Here is a 17114-nt window from a genome sequence, read left to right on the forward strand (position 1 = left end):
AACCACACTGCTCCTCCCCAATCTGATGCTCTGTACATGCCTTCACCCTCTTAGTAAATTTCCTCCCATACAGTTTCCCAGGAATACTCAACAAACTTATGCCTCTGTAGTTTGAACACTCACTTTTATCCCTTTGCCTTTGTACAATGGCACTGTGCATGCATTCTGCCAATCCTCAGGCACTTCACCATGGTCCATACATACATTGAATATCCTTACCAACCAATCATCAACACAGTCACCCATTTTCTTGATAAATTCAACTGCAATACCATCCAAACCCACCAACCTTCTGCCTTGCCGGATTTCATCTTACGCAGAGCTTTCGGTACCTGTTCTCTCTTAACCAAACCGTTCTCCCTGACCCTCTCTCTTTGCACACCACCTCAACCAAACATCTGCTACTCTATCATCAAATACATTCATCAAGGGCAAAGGGAACAGAGGTACTACAGAGACATAAGTTTGTTAAGTATGCCTGGAAAATTGTATGGGATGGTTTTGATTGAGAGGGTGAAGGCATGCACAGAGCATCAGATAGGTAGGAACATTGTAGTTTCAGAAGCGGTAGAGGATGTGTGGATCAGGTGTATGCTTTGAAGAATGTGTGTGAGAAATATTATGGAAAACATGGATTTGTATGGAGCACTTATGGATCTGGAGAAAGCATATGAATGGGTTGATAGAGATGTTTTGTGGAAGGTCTTGAGAGTATATGGTGTAGGAGGTAAGCAGCTAGAAGCAGTGAAAAGCTTTTATCAAGGTTGTAAGGCTTGTGTGTGAGTAGGAAGAGAGGAGTGTGATTGGTTCCCAGTGAAGGTTGGTCTGTGGTAGGGGTGTGTGATGTCTCCGTAGTTATTTGATTATTTATGGATGGGGAGGTTATAGAGGCAAATGCAAGAGTTTTGGAGAGAGGGGTAAGTGTGCAGTCTGTTGGGATAAGAGGGCCTGGAAATTGAGTCAGTTGTTCGCCGATGATACAGAACTGGTGGCTGATTTGAATGAAACACTACAGAAGTTGGTGAGTAAGTTTGGAAAAGTGTGTGAAAGCAAAAAGTTGGGAATGAATGTGAATAAGAGCAAGGTTCAACACGGTTGAGGGGCAAGTTATTTGGGTTGTAAGTTTGAATGGAGAAGAATTGGAAGTGAAGTGTTTTAGGTACCTGTGATTGGACTTTGCAGCAAATGGAACCATGGAAGCAGAAGTGATTCAGGATGGAAAGAAAACGTTATCTCAGAGAGCAAGATTGGGTATGTTTGAAGGAATAGTAGCTCCAACAATTTTATATGGTTGTGAAGCATAGGCTGTAGATAGGGTTGTATGGAGGAGGGTGGTTGTGTTGGAAATAAATGTATTCAAGATATCTGAGGATGTGGGAGTTGAGGAGAGATTTAAAGACTTTGGAAATATTAGATGTCAAAGCAACAGGATGATAGTTCAAGGGGTTAGAATGGTCACTCTTCTTAAGGATGAGATACATCAGTGCATGCATGCTTCCAAGGAGAAGCACAGGTGCAAGTTCAGAGGTACAGTCTTTCAGTGCATGGGGATAGATGTCATCAAGGCATAAGTCTTTGCTTGTGTCGAGAGAGAGAGAGAGAAGTACTTTTCAGGCAGTTCAAAAAGAGATCATGGGAAGGGGTATAGGATTAGTAAGAGGGGCATCAGGGGGGTGAAGTAATACTAGAGTTATCCATGGTAGAGTTGGAGGAGAAATGGGAACTGAAGAGAGTTGCTTAGTCTTTAGGAGAGGGAGAGGCAGCTTTTATACAATCAGAGTGGAAAAGTATAGGAGGGGTAGATGTACAGAAGTTGTTAGGATGCCCTTAGCTAAAGGTTAGAAGACCTATCTGTGGATGACGAGGAGAGATTATTGCACTTCCTATGAATAGGGAAAAGCTTTTTCTCATGATTACAGATAGTGATAAATGCTGAATGGGAGTTAGAGGAGGGAGAGTTTTTCCAAGCTTGATATGCCAGATAACTTACCTGAATGGCCTCAGTTGAACCATAGATTGGAAGAAGAGGTCGTCTGGGGGAAGATGGGATAAATGCTTCTATTCCCGCAGCAATAACCATTTCCATGTGTTTGGCATAGAAGCATCAACACATAAGAGACTGTAATATACCCAAAGAAAGTCAGAAAAGAATATTCTTAAGTTATTCCAATCATCTTTGTTTAGGTGCCAGTATTTGCATGTAGTAGGGGCTACTGGAGGGGGAGGTACTGTTAAAATAGGTACATTTATGAGATTGTAGTTAGAAAAACCAATTGTGGGCAAGATTGTGTAGTTACAACTTGAAGGATTAGAGGTGAAAAACAGGTTTAGAATATTAGGGGAGTGATCACAATGGTCAGGAGTATGAGTGGAGTGGGAGATAATTTGCTTTGTACATTGCCTGAGGTATGACATGCTCTGGTGTTTAAATTGCTGTTGCATAAGCATTGCAGAGACTGTAAATTCTGTGTCAGGATCAATGAAAAGTTTATGCACCATTTTGAATTATGGATATCAAAGTTGGTCCTTGGGCAGGATCAGACAAGAGTATGTCACTTGAATTTTTCCATAATGCTGAGTCAAGCCTAACTCTTAATGGAGTTTTAAATGATATAACAGGCCTCCCTGAGTTTACCTACATTAGATTAGATAAGACTAATGAAGTTGCTTAGTGCATATGAAAGAGGTATGATTATTATTAAGTTATTTGGTATATGGAACCAGAAAAATTACAGGTTAATTCTTTTGCTCCACAGGCTTATATGAAAGTGCTTCAGATACTTCTGAAATGGCAAAATCTGTAAAAGGCCCCAGTACTGTATTCTTCATTCCTGCATTCCAAGGAATTCAGGTATGTTTTTGTAATGGGTAGAATGCATCAGTGACAAACTCATTAGTATAGATCTCTCTGCCTATATATATATAGAAATAGTTGATAACTGTACATGTTACTATAAGGGTCAGTTTTGATGATGGACCAAGATGCTTCTTCTTGTAGCATAATGACTACACTCTGTAAATGTTGATGTATGTAGAATCTTCCGTATGATCCAAAGTCCCTTTTATCACACCTACATTTAATGTTTACCCAGGCACCATTAAATGATGCTAGAGCTACAGGTGGCTTCCTTGGACTTAGTGCTGATACAAGTCGTGCACATATGGTACGGGCCATGCTTGAGTCTCTAGGATTCCGTGTATATCAGATGTACAGTGCCATGCTGAAAGAAGCAGATTATGAGCTTCTTAGTCTCAGGTATGAAGAAAAACGGAAATTGAAAATTACTTTGATATATTGTTTTCTTTTTTCATTTAGTTTATGCATAGTGAAATTGCAGTATGATCAGTTTTTCTAGGTTTGAACAGTTAATTATTTCTTTTGTGCAATGAATTTTGTTACCTGAAAATGGAGAAAGCATAACAGTATTAATTTGACATAGAGTTAAGTTAAAGATTTAATGAGTAATAATGCTTCATCTCTCAGATAATTCCAATTTTTTGGGTGCCTGATTAAGATCGGTATTTCATATGTGAAAATTTTCAAAGTGTAAGAACCCATGTTATTAGAAATTTGTGAGAAATTATATGATAATTGATAGGTCTGTTACTAGACCAACTTTTTTTGAGGAGTTGGTAATGTTTCTGATTCCAGGTTAACAATATATAGAGACTCCCAAAAGTTGCTTATCTATGCTTCTTATTCAGCTGTGGTGTTGTCCAGTTGAGCAAAGCATTCCTTGTTGAGTGTTATTTATTCACTCATTGACTAGCTTTTTTAGAATTCGTTAGAGCACTACAAATTTTTCATTTCCAATCTACTGTAAGACTTGCAGCAAATTTGCAATGTTCATCTGGATAGCTTGGTTCTGCAGCCTTCAGCACATCTCAGTTAATTTATGTTTTCAGGTGTTACTTAGACTGAATCATTGGATAAAGCACAGAATGAAATTAGAAAAAGGAAAATCACTTTTAGCCAGAAATACAATGATCAGGACAAAGAAGATGTAACTACTGGACCTAAGAACAACTAGTTTTTTCACTTCGTTAATCAAACCTGCATGAAGAGTGTACAGTTTTCAGCTAGGCATTCACTGACCTTACCTCCACAGTTACTATTTCTCAGATGATTAGCTTAATGACATTGAGAGAATGAAGAGATTAACAAAAAACTCACAATATCCTTGTTTGGCCATGAAAATTTGACAAATATTTGAATGAATACACACCAGTCGATGACCAACATTGGATGATCTCGTGGTTGGTAAAATGATTTTTTGTCGAGATGGTAAGATTATTCATTTACAGTTCATGAAAATTTGAAAATAGTTTTTTCTTTTTTTCTCCACTGCTGTTTTTCCTGTGAGCTTAGGAGATTCTTTAAGATAATTCCTGTCTCTCTTTGCTAATCTCTTATTTTTGATTGTGGCAGCTTGATCATTTTGGCCCAGCCCACTGCCAGTCAGTAACTGCTGTCAGTTTAGTCATCAACTCACTCACTTCCTGCCACTCAGAGTTTACAGTTCCCAATGATTGTATACTGATAGGACATTGCTGCTGCCACATTGGCTTTTCCCATCCCATGGAACATTATACTCGGTTTATAAATATCCGTGGCAATAGGGGAGATAGAATGTTGTCCATGTATTTCTTCTTTGTTGAGAAAGATGACTTAAGAGGGGCAAAAGTGGGGAGCCTGGAAATTCTCCTCTCCTGTAGTAGTATTTTCCTTATGAAAGAAATGAATGAGCATGATAGGAATTTTCTTTTCAAAAGACGAAGAATGGCCCATCCACTCATATGCACATATATATATACATAAATGCCCACATATTCACATATACATACATATCAACATATACATACATATAAATACACACACACAGAAATTACATACATACACTTGTATTCTTTCATACTTGCTTGCCTTCATCCATTCCTGTCCTCACCCCTCCGCACAGGAAAACAGCATCACTATCCCCTGCTTCAGCGAGGTAGCGCCAGGAAAACAGACAAAATAAGGCCACGTTCATTAACACTTAATAATGATATATATATATATATATATATATATATATATATATATATATATATATATATATATATATAATATATTTTATATTTTTTATTATACTTTGTCGCCGTCTCCCGCGTTAGCAAAGTAACGCAAGGAAATAGACGAAAGAATGGCCCAACCCACCCACATACACATGTATATACATACACGTCCACACACGCACATATACATACCTATACATCTCAACGTATACACATATATACACACACAGACATATACATATATACACATGTACATAATTCATACTGTCTGCCATTATTCATTCCCGTTGCCACCCTGCCACACATGAGATGATAACCCCCTCCCCCCCCGCATGTGTGCGAGGTAGCACTAGGAAAAGACAACAAAGGCCATATTCGTTCATACTCAGTCTCTGGCTGTCATGTATAATGCACTTAAACCACAGCTCCCTTTCCACATCCAGCCCCACAAAACTTTCCATGGTTTACCCTAGACGCTTCACATGCCCTGGTTCAATCCATTGACAGCACGTCGAACCTGGTATACCACATCGTTCCAATTCACTCTATTCCTTGCATGCCTTTCACCCTCCTGCATGTTCAGGCCCCGATCACTCAAAATCTTTTTCACTCCATCTTTCCACCTCCAATTTGGTCTCCCACTTCTCATTCCCTCCACCTCTGACACATATATCCTCTTTGTCAACCTCTCCTCACTCATTCTCTCCATGTGACCAAACCATTTCAAAACACCCTCTTCTGCTTTCTCATCCACACTCTTTTTATTTGCACACATCTCTCTTACCCTTTCATTACTTACTCAATCAAACCACCTCATACCACATATTGTCCTTAAACATCTCATTTCCAGCACATCCACCCTCCTCCACACAACTCTATCTATAGCCCACACCTAGCAACCATGTAATACTCTTGGAACCACTACTCCTTGAGACATACCCATTTTTGCTTTCACTTGCCTTCCACACATTTATCAATGCTCCCAGAACTTTTACCCCCCTCCCCCACCCTATGACTCACTTCCGCTACCATGGTTCCATCCGCTGCCAAATCCACTCCCAGATATCTAAAACACTTCACTTCCTCCAGTTTTTCTCCTTTCAAACACCTCCCAATTGACTTGTCCCTCAACCCTACTGTGTCCCTCAACCCTACTGTACCTAATAACCTTGCTCTTATTCACATTTACTCTCAGCTTTTTTCTTTCACACACTTTACCAAACTCAGTCACCAGCTCTTGCAGTTTCTCACCTGAATCAGCCACCAGTGTTGTATCATCAATGAACAACAACTGACTCACTTCCCAATCTCTCTCATTCATAACAGACTGCATACTTGCCCCTCATTCCAAAACTCTTGCATTCATCTTCCTAACAACCCCATCCATAAACAAATTCAACAGCCATGGAGACATCATGCACCTGTGCTGCAAACCGACACTCACTGAGAACCAATAACTTTCCTCTCTTCCTACTCATACACATGCCTTACATCCTTGATAAAAACTTTTCACTGCTTCTAGCAACTTGCCTCCCACACCATATATTCTTAATACCTTCCACAGAGCATATCTATCAACTCTATCATATACATTCTCCAGATCCATAAATGCTACATACAAATCCATTTGCTTTTCTAAGTACTTCTCACATACTCTTCCCTGTTAGTTATGTCCATACAGGGTCTGTAAATGGAATGGGATCATGTTAGGGATTCAAAACTTGGGTTCTTATGTATTTCCAAAAGGGGAAAGCATTTGATTGATTTGTTGTTACTTATGAGTATTCACAGTTTTTATAATTTTTTCTTACGTAAGCTTTAACAACCATGTTTGCTTCTGTAGCTTTGTTGAATTTAGATAATCATCCAAAAGTGACATGAGTTATTTTAAATGATCATTATGTTATCTTTATGGCCTTCATGAGTATATTACAGTTTACTATATTATTATAAGTATTACAAGTCATTGTTGCATTTGACCTTGAACATTGGCTAGACTTTCTATATGATCACTTCCCTTAAGTCACCTATTTTGTAGTTAAATTTGAAGTTTTGCCCATGGACATGTGTTGTCAGTCTTTTTTTTTACATTTTATTACATTTATTACATTTTTGTTCCATGTCTCTTCACCTGTTTGATGATGTTGCTGAAACGTCCCTGCGGATGAATTACTGCTCTCCATGGGATGTCTCGTCCTCTGTGAATGACTGTGGGTATATGTTATGTGGTTTTGGCATAATTTTTGTATGTTCATTGATATTACACTCATTTCATTATATGTACACCATTGCCTCCACATTGTAATTTATACAAATATTTTAAATTTTTGTGTCCTGTTCACTTGGGCTATACATGATTTTTTGCCAATTCTTTTTTCTCTGGGATGTATGGTCTTTACCCTTTTTACTTGCTTGTTTGTGCATCATAAAATTTACCATGTTTTGATAATGCAATGAACTACAACTACTTGCTTGTTTGCTCTTTATAATCTCTTGGCTTTCTGTTGAACATTGATTTTCAAATTTCATGTAAAATAATTATCTTATATGATTTACTCTTATATTGATGAACAATCTAATATGTTGTGTGTGATTCTCTGATTGTTTAACCCAACTTGGGTATTTTTTTGATAAAACATTCATCGTATCCACAAACATTTGTCTGGCTGCCTGTTCCTAAATAAAATAATTCCTTGAAAATCTTTCTTTTGTATTATGAAACTGTTAATCTCTTTGTTTTGTCATTGCTCGCAAACATTAATGTTGTTATCATGTCATAAGAGACTTAACTTACTCCCACATTGAATAATGAATGAATTATTGAAATTTGTAACACCTCCATACTTGTTTCTTATACCCTTTCATATGATATGGACCTTATCATCTTTTTCAACTAACTATGATAAAAATCAACTTTATAATGTTGACTGTTTCTTTCCCTTTGCAAATTCCTCATCATACATTTTACTCTTACATTCATTCTCTACCCTTCGTACTTTCCCGTCAATTTGTATCCATTCCATTTTTTTTCCAACATTGAAATCCTTCTTTTTCCTCCTTGTGTTAACTGTATATTGTGTATCTTCCTTTTCTCATTTATTTTTTGGTGCCATCTTTGCTCTTCATGTTTTTGTTAATTCAATCCACGTCTGTATCTTTCTGCTCCAAATTATACCTTGGTCACATCTGTGTCCATTTACTGTACTCTTATTCCATGGTATGCAGTGAGAGTTTACCCCTCAGGGTGGATGGGGGTGTTGCACAAAATGACTTCTTGATGCAGATGATCGCCACCTTGACAGGGAAGACAGTAGAGAGACCAAGCTCCATAGATGTTTCAGCTCTGGGTTGTGCTTTTCTGGCTGGTATGGGTGCAGGTAAGACCCATTTATTGTCTCATTATTTATGTTTATAAAATTTCCTAGATATGTTGAAAAAATAAGACTTACTTTTCTTTTCTTTGTAAAGGAAATAACCTCATTATATTTATTTAGGTTTTTCCACATGATCAGGTAAGAGTGTGTTAGGTCCATTATACTGTCTGATGTTAAGAGATGAAATTGTAAAGATTTACAAATATGGAAAGCATTCTGTTTCTTTGATATGTCCTGTAAATATCATCAGTATTATGATTCTTTCCTCATCTTAGTGTGAAAGTTGTGAATCACATCTTTATGTAACTGTTTTGAATGGGTATTCTCATTTAGCTAGGAAGTGGCTGCTTCATATTCCCTTAGTTCAGTCCACTGATGGCATGTTGCCCCTTGAATACCTCATCACTACATTTCAATCTGTCCCATGCACACTTTATACCACTGGGAGTGATTGTCTCCTCAAGGTGACTAGAGAATATGTTCAGGATTCATGTCTCTCTGGGATTAAGATAGGAATTGAAGAATTCTGTGGACATGCTGATATTTTGTTGAGAACGAGCCACTGTTTCAGTTGTGTAAGGTGTTGCTTGTCCAAGCACTGTAGTACACCATTTATGGCCACCCCCTCTTGATGGAGTTCCAGGTGAGAACAGGCATCAGAGATATAGGTAGAATGTGTTGCTACATATTTGGTGTTGCTACTATCATGTAAGGGTATCAAAGCGTTGTGATGTGATTGTGATGGCAGTTGCATAAAATGGACCTTCAGGTTGTGGTTTGCTGGAGGTAATGGTAGGTTACAAAGGAAGAATCAATCAATCAATCTCTCTCTCTCTCTCTCTCTCTCTCTCTCTCTCTCTCTCTCTCTCTCTCTCTCTCTCTCTCTCTCTCTCTCTCTCTCTCTCTCTCTCTCTCTCTCTCTCTCTCTCTCTCTCTCTCTCTCTCTCTCTCTCTCTCTCTCTCTCTCTCTCTCTCTCTCTCTCTCTCTCTCTCTCTCTCTCTCTCTCTCTCTCTCTCTCTCTCTCTCTCTCTCTCTCTCTCTCTCTCTCTCTCTCTCTCTCTCTCTCTCTCTCTCTCTCTCTCTCTCTCTCTCTCTCTCTCTCTCTCTCTCTCTCTCTCTCTCTCTCTCTCTCTCTCTCTCTCTCTCTCTCTCTCTCTCTCTCTCTCTCTCTCTCTCTCTCTCTCTCTCTCTCTCTCTCTCTCTCTCTCTCTCTCTCTCTCTCTCTCTCTCTCTCTCTCTCTCTCTCTCTCTCTCTCTCTCTCTCTCTCTCTCTCTCTCTCTCTCTCTCTCTCTCTCTCTCTCTCTCTCTCTCTCTCTCTCTCTCTCTCTCTCTCTCTCTCTCTCTCTCTCTCTCTCTCTCTCTCTCTCTCTCTCTCTCTCTCTCTCTCTCTCTCTCTCTCTCTCTCTCTCTCTCTCATATTACTGAGTTACCACAGCAGTAAGAGATGAACAAAGGTCACATCTGTTCACATCCATACCCTAGCTGTTATGTGTAATGAACTGAAACCACAGCTCCCAATCCACAATCAAACCCCACAGACCTTTCCTTGGTTTACCCCAGACACTTCATGTGCTCTGGTTCAGTGCATTGACAGCATGTCAGCCCCAGTATGCCACATCATTCCGGTTCATTCTATCCCATGCAGTACATTCACCCACCTGGAAGCTAAGGCCATTATCACTCCAAATCATTTTCACTCCATCCTTCCATCTTCAGTTTGGTCTCCTCGTTCTCATAGTTACCTCCACTTTTGACACATACATCCTTTTTGCCAACTTCTCCTCACTCTTTCAATCCATAAGTCCCAACCATATCAGCACACCTTCTTCTGCTCTCTCAGCCATACTCTTTTTACTACCAAACATCTCTCTTGCCATTCCATTACTTAATTGATCAAACCACCTCACACCACAAATTGTCCTTAAGCATTTAATTTCTGACACATCCACCCATCTCTGCACAGCCTCATATATATATGATATTCTTCGGACTCCTATTCTTTCAAACATACCCATTTTTTGCCCTCCCAGTTGTCATTCTTTCTTTCCACACACTTCATTGCTCCAAGGACCTTTGCCCCCTCCCCCACCCTGTGACTCAATTCTGCTTCCATACTTCCATCCGCTGCCATTTCCACTCCCAGATTTCAAAAAACACTTCATTCCTCCAGTTTTTCTCCATTCAAACTCACATCCCAATTACTCTGTCCCTGAACCCTGCTAAACTTAATAAGCTTTCTTTATTCACTCCCAACTTTCTCCTTTCACACACTCTTACAAACTCAGTTACCAGCTAATGCAGTTTCTCACTTGAATCTGCCATTAGTGCTGCATTATCAAGTAATGATGACTCACTTCTCTGGCCCTAACAGACTGTGTACTTGCTCCTCTCTCCAAGGCTCCTGCAGTTAACTCCCTCACCTCGCCATCCATAAACAAATTAAACAACCATGGGGACTTCACACACCACTGCTGCAGATCAATCTTCACTTGGAACCTTTCACTTGCTTCTTTTCTTACTCATGCTTTACACCCTTGGTAAAAACTTGTCACTGCTTCTAGCAGCTTTTCCTTATGTTTCTAAGATCTTCCTCAGAGCTGCCCTATCAACTCTATCATATGCTTTCTCCTAATGATCAGTAAATGCCACATACAAATCCATCTGTTTTTCTAAGTGTGCAAATCCATCTGTTTTTCTAAGTATTTCTCACACTATTTGAAGCCAACACCTGCAGGATCCATACATCCTCTACCACTTCTCTGAAACCACACTGCTCCTCCCCAGTCTGATGCTCTTTACATGCTTACTCCTCAATCAATACCCTCCCATACAATTTACCAGGTATACTCATCAAACTTGTACATCCATTTTTTTAACACACACCTTTATCCCCCTTGCCTTTATACAGTGACACTATGTATGCATTCCATTAATCCTCAGCCACCACACTATGATCCATACATACATTGAAAATCTTTACCACCCAGTCTACAGCATAGTCACCTCCTTTCTTTATAAATTCAGTTGCAGTGCCATCCACTCCAGCGGCTTTGCCACATTTCATCTAATGCAAGGCTTTCACCACCTCTTCTCTCTTCAACAAACCAATCCCCATGACTTTTTCACTTCAAAATACTCACTTCACCATGAAATGTTATCACTTCTCCATGTGCACCCTTCACTATTGTTCCCATTTGTTGTCTTGCTTTTCATACATCATGTACCTCCTTCCATAACATCATTTTATTCTCCCTAGAATTTAGTGACCATCTCTTACCCTAACACTCATTTGCCCTATTTTTCAAACCCTGTACCTTCCTCTTGACCTCCTTTCACTTTCTGTTATACATCTCCCAATCATTTCCACTCCTTCCCTGTAGGTACCACCCAAATGCTTCTCTTTTCTCTGTCACTAGCAATTTTACTTCTTCATCCCAGCATTCACTATCCTTTTTAATCTGCCCACCTCCCACCTTTCACATGCCACATGCATCTCTTGCACATGCCATCACTACTTCCCTAAATACCTCCCATTCCTCATCTACTCCCCTTAATGCATTTACTCTCACCTTTTGCCATTTTACACTCAGTCTCTCCTGGTATTTCTTCACACAAGTCCTTTTCCAAGGTGACGTACTCTTTCAACTCTCTTCTCCCAAACATTGTTTCTTTTTCAAAAAACTTGACAAATCTCCACCTTCACCTCCACAAGATAATGATGATGCATACCACACCAGCTGCCCCTTTCAGCACATTTATATCCAAAAGTCTTTTGTGTACCTGCCTTTTAGTTAGTATGTAATCCAATAATGCCTGCTGACCATTTCTCCAACATAGGTATACATGAATATGGCTTTTTATACCAAGTATGCCCAATCACCGGTCCTTTTTTGGCACACAACTCCACCAAATCATTCACCATTTCTGTTCATAAAACTGACTACCCCGTGGGCCCCATTTATACCATCCACTGCCACATTTCTTACCTTCACATGTAAATCACCCATCACTAATACCCAGTCTTTTATGATATGTAGTGATTACAGGGGTAGAATTCTCCCTTCCTTACTTCCCAATCCTCTGTTCTTAAGGCTACCTCGCTAATGCGGAAAATGGCATTATTCAACCCACTGACAGCACGTCAACCCCGGTATACCACATCGCTCCAATTCACTCTATTCCTTGCCCTCCTTTCACCCTCCTGCATGTTCAGGCCCCGATCACACAAAATCTTTTTCACTCCATCTTTCCACCTCCAATTTGGTCTCCCTCTTCTCCTCGTTCCCTCCACCTCCGACACATATATCCTCTTGGTCAATCTTTCCTCACTCATTCTCTCCATGTGCCCAAACCATTTCAAAACACCCTCTTCTGCTCTCTTTCTTTCTTTCATACTATTCGCCATTTCCCGCATTAGCAAGGTAGGGTTGAGAACATAGGACTGGGCCTTTCAGGGAATATCCTCACCTGGCCCCCTTCTCTGTTCCTTCTTTTGGAAACTTAAAAAAAAATGAGAGGGGAGGATTTCCAGCCTCCCGCTCCCTTCCCTTTTAGTCGCCTTCTACAACACGCAGGGAATACGTGGGAGGTATTCTTTCTCCCCTATCCCCAGGGATAATATATATATATATATGTATTATTATCATTATTATTATTATTATTATTATTATTATATTATTTTTTTATTTTGCTTTGTCGCTATCTCCTGCGTTAGCGAGGTAGCGCAAGGAAACAGACGAAAGAATGGTCCAACCCACCCACATACACATGTATGTACATACACGTCCACACACGCAAATATACATACCTATACATCTCAACGTATACATATATATACACACACAGACATCTTTTTCTTTTCTTTCATACTATTCGCCATTTCCCGCATTAGCGAGGTAGCGTTAAGAACAGAGGACTGGGCCTTTGAGGGAATATCCTCATCTGGCCCCCTTCTCTGTTCCTTCTTTGGGAAAAAAAAAAAACGAGGGGAGGATTTCCAGCCCCCCGCTCCCTTCCCTTTTAGTCGCCTTCTACGACACGCAGGGAATACGTGGGAAGTATTCTTTCTCCCCTATCCCCAGGGATATATATATATATATATATTATATTTTTTTTGCTTTGTCGCTGTCTCCCGCGTTTGCGAGGTAGCGCAAGGAAACAGACGAAAGAAATGGCCCAACCCACCCCCATACACACCGACATATACATATATATACACATGTACATAATTCATACTGTCTGCCTTTATTCATTCCTATCGCCACCTCGCCACACATGAAATAACAACCCCCTCCCCCCTCATGTGGGCGAGGTAGCACTAGGAAAAGACAATAAAGGCCACATTCGTTCACACTCAGTCTCTAGCTGTCATGTACAATGCACCGAAACCACAGCTCCCTTTCCACATCCAGGCCCCACAAAACTTTCCTTGGTTTACCCCAGACGCTTGACATGCCCTGGTTCAATCCATTGACAGCCCGTTGACCCAGTTATACCACAACGTTCCAATTCACTCTATTCCTTGCATGCCTTTCACCCTCCTGCATGTTCAGGCCCCGATCACTCAAAATCATTTTACTCCATCTTTCCTCCTCCAATTTGGTCTCCCACTTCTCCTCGTTCCCTCCACCTCTGACACATATCCTCCACACAACTCTATTTATAGCCCACGCTTCGCAACCATATAACATTGTTAGAACCACGATTCCTTCAAACATACCCATTTTTGCTTTCCGAGATAACGTTCTCGACTTCCACACATTTTTCAACGTTTCTAGAACTTTTGCCCCCTCCCCCACTTTATGATTCACTTCCGCTTCCATGGTTCCATCCACTGCCAAATTCACTCCCAGATATCTAAAACACTTCACTTCCTCCAGTTTTTCTCCATTCAAACTTACCTCCCAATTGACTTGTCCCTCAACCCTACTGTACCAAATGACATTGCTCTTATTCACAGTTACTCTCAGCTTTCTTCTTTCATACACTTTTCGAAACTCAGTCACCAGCTTCTGCAGTTTCTCACCCGAATCACCCACCAGCGCTGTATCATCAGCAAACAACAACTGACTCACTTCCCAATTTCTCTCATCCACAACAGACTGCGTACTTGCCCATCTTTCCAAAATTCTTGCATTCACCTCCCTAACAACCCCATCCATAAACAAATTAAACAACCATGGAGACATCACGCACCCCTGCCACATACCAACATTCACTGAGAACCTATCACTTTCCTCTCTTCCTACACGTACACATGCCTTACATCCCAGATAAAAACTTTTCACTGCTTCTAACAACTTACCTCCCACACCATATATTCTTAATGCCTTCCACAGAGCATCCCTATCAACTCTATCATATCCCTTCTCCAGATCCATAAATGCTACATACAAATCCATTTGCTTTTCTAAGTATTTCTTACATACATTTTTAAAATTATTATTATCATTATTATTATTATTACTATTATTATTATTATTATTATTTTTTTTTCCATACTATTCGCCATTTCCCACAATAGCGAGGTAGCATTAAGAACAGAGGACTGGGCATTTGAGGGAATATCCTCACCTGGCCCTCTTCTCTGTTCCTTCTTTTGGAAAATTAAAAAAATAAACGAGAGGGGAGGATTTCCAGCCCCCCGCTCCCTTCCCTTTTAGTCGCCTTCTACGACACGCAGGGAATACGTGGGAAGTATTCTTTCTCCACTATCCCCAGGGAATTATTATTATTAGTATTATTATAATAATTAATTGCTGTTTCCCGCGTCAGCAAGGTAGCACCATGAAACAGACAAAGAATGGCCCATCCACTCATACACACATATATATACTTAAACGCCCAAACACACACATATACATGTATATACACATGTACATATTCATATTTGCTTGCCTTCATCCATTCCTGTCGCTACACTGTCCCACGGAAAATAGCATTGCTACCCCTCACCCCTATGTCAATAAGGTAGTGCCAGGAAAACAGACCAAAAGACCTTATTCGTTCACACTCAGTCTCTAGCTGTCACGTGTAATGCACTGAAACCACAGCTCCCAATCTACATCCAGGCCCAGCAGACCTTTCCATGGTTTACCCCAAACGCTTCACATGCCCTGGTCCTGGTACAGTCCATTGACAGCACGTCGACCCCGGTATACCACATTGTTCCGATTCACTCTACTCCTTGCACGACTCTCATCCTCCTGTTTGTTCAGGCCCGATCGCTCAAAATCTTTTTCACTCCATCCTTCCACCTCCAATTTGGTCTGCTTCTTCTTGATCCCTTCACCTCTGACACATATATCCTTTTTGTCAGTCTTTCCTCTCTTTCTCTCCATATGTCCAAACCAATTTAACACACCCTCTTCTGCTCTCTGAACCACACTTTTTTTATTTCCACACATCTCTTACCCTTTCATTACTTATTCAGTCAAACCACCTCACACCACATACTGTCCTCAAACATTTCATTTCCAACACATCCACCCTTCTCCTTACAACCCTATCTATAGCCCATGCCTCACAACTATATAACATTGTTAGAACTACTATTCCTTCAAACATACCCATTTTTGCTCTCCGAGATAACGTTCTCTCTTCCACATATTCTTCATCGCTCCCAGAACCTTCGCCCCCTCCCCCACCCTGTGACTCACTTCCACTTCCATGGTTCCATTCATTGCTAAGTCCACTCCCAGATATCTAAAACACTCTGTTAGGATAGATTGGCTTGCTATGTCAAGAGCAGTTGCAATTTCTTTCACTGTACAGGATTTCTGAGCTTGTTAGGGTGCAGAAATCATTCTTTTTCCCATGTATATATATTTATATCTCTGATGCTCATTCCCTCTGGGAACTTCCATAAAGGAGGGGTGGCCATAGCACTAGAGCCTCTGCCTATCCCTGTCTTTACATGTTTTGCTCACATGCATTCTTCCCCCATTTCTCTCCTTCCAGGACTCTTCCACTTTATTTCCTATGTCACTGGTGGTCTTCTCACACCAACTCATTTAATCGTATTATCATAATCTCTCCTTGTAAATTCACTGTCTTGTAGTCTTTCCCTGTGCCCAGACCATGTCAAAGTATTATGTTACACCCAGTCTGCCACTCCACAATTCATTCACTTTGCATTCCCTGCCCTGCCAAATCTCTTATACACTCCCTCATTACTTTCTTCATTCCATCTAGTCGTACCATTTACTTCTTTCAAATAACTCATTTTCTCTACCCAGATTCTTGACCTCTGTGACTCATCCCATGTCCATGTCTACCTATTCTTTTGCTCACTTTCATGCTTACACCTCTGCCCTTCATTATTCTAAGGGCCCCAATGACTCTTCTACCTTGTACTCCTCTCTTCCGTATTTCCTCTTCCGTATCACCAAACTTACCCAGGACAGCTCCCAAATGCTTAAATTCTGTCACCTCTCCCAGTCTTTCTTCCCCCATATATTTGACACAGTTTTATGCACTTTCTTCTCACTCTATGGGGTTTAGCAAGGGCTTAGCAAAATAAATATTTTCACTCTCTTTCCTCTTAAACACCATTACCAAACTTTTACTCCCATTCACTTTCAATTGCTTGTGCATACATGCATCATAAAACACACTAATCACCTTCTGTAACTCTGAGCAAACAATACAGTATCATCTGCAGACAGACTTGGCACTAACCACA

The 17114-nt window shown here is 40.3% G+C and overlaps 1 protein-coding gene across 8 annotated transcripts in view; it reads left to right on the plus strand.

Annotated features, from left to right (window-relative positions):
• The window catches only part of LOC139749096 (glycerol kinase 5), an 87205-nt gene that overhangs the window by 41738 nt on the left and 28353 nt on the right, over positions 1 to 17114 (plus strand). For 5 of the 8 annotated variants that reach the window (XM_071662646.1, XM_071662643.1, XM_071662641.1 and 2 more), the window contains exons 10-12: positions 2757 to 2851; positions 3093 to 3256; positions 8281 to 8432. In XM_071662646.1, coding sequence (XP_071518747.1) covers positions 2757 to 2851; positions 3093 to 3256; positions 8281 to 8432 — 411 coding nt within the window. The other 3 variants (XM_071662648.1, XM_071662649.1, XM_071662647.1) reach the window with 3 other exon arrangements.

The sequence above is a fragment of the Panulirus ornatus genome, chromosome 6 (assembly GCF_036320965.1).
Source record: "Panulirus ornatus isolate Po-2019 chromosome 6, ASM3632096v1, whole genome shotgun sequence".
Taxonomy (NCBI): Eukaryota; Metazoa; Arthropoda; class Malacostraca; order Decapoda; family Palinuridae; genus Panulirus; species Panulirus ornatus.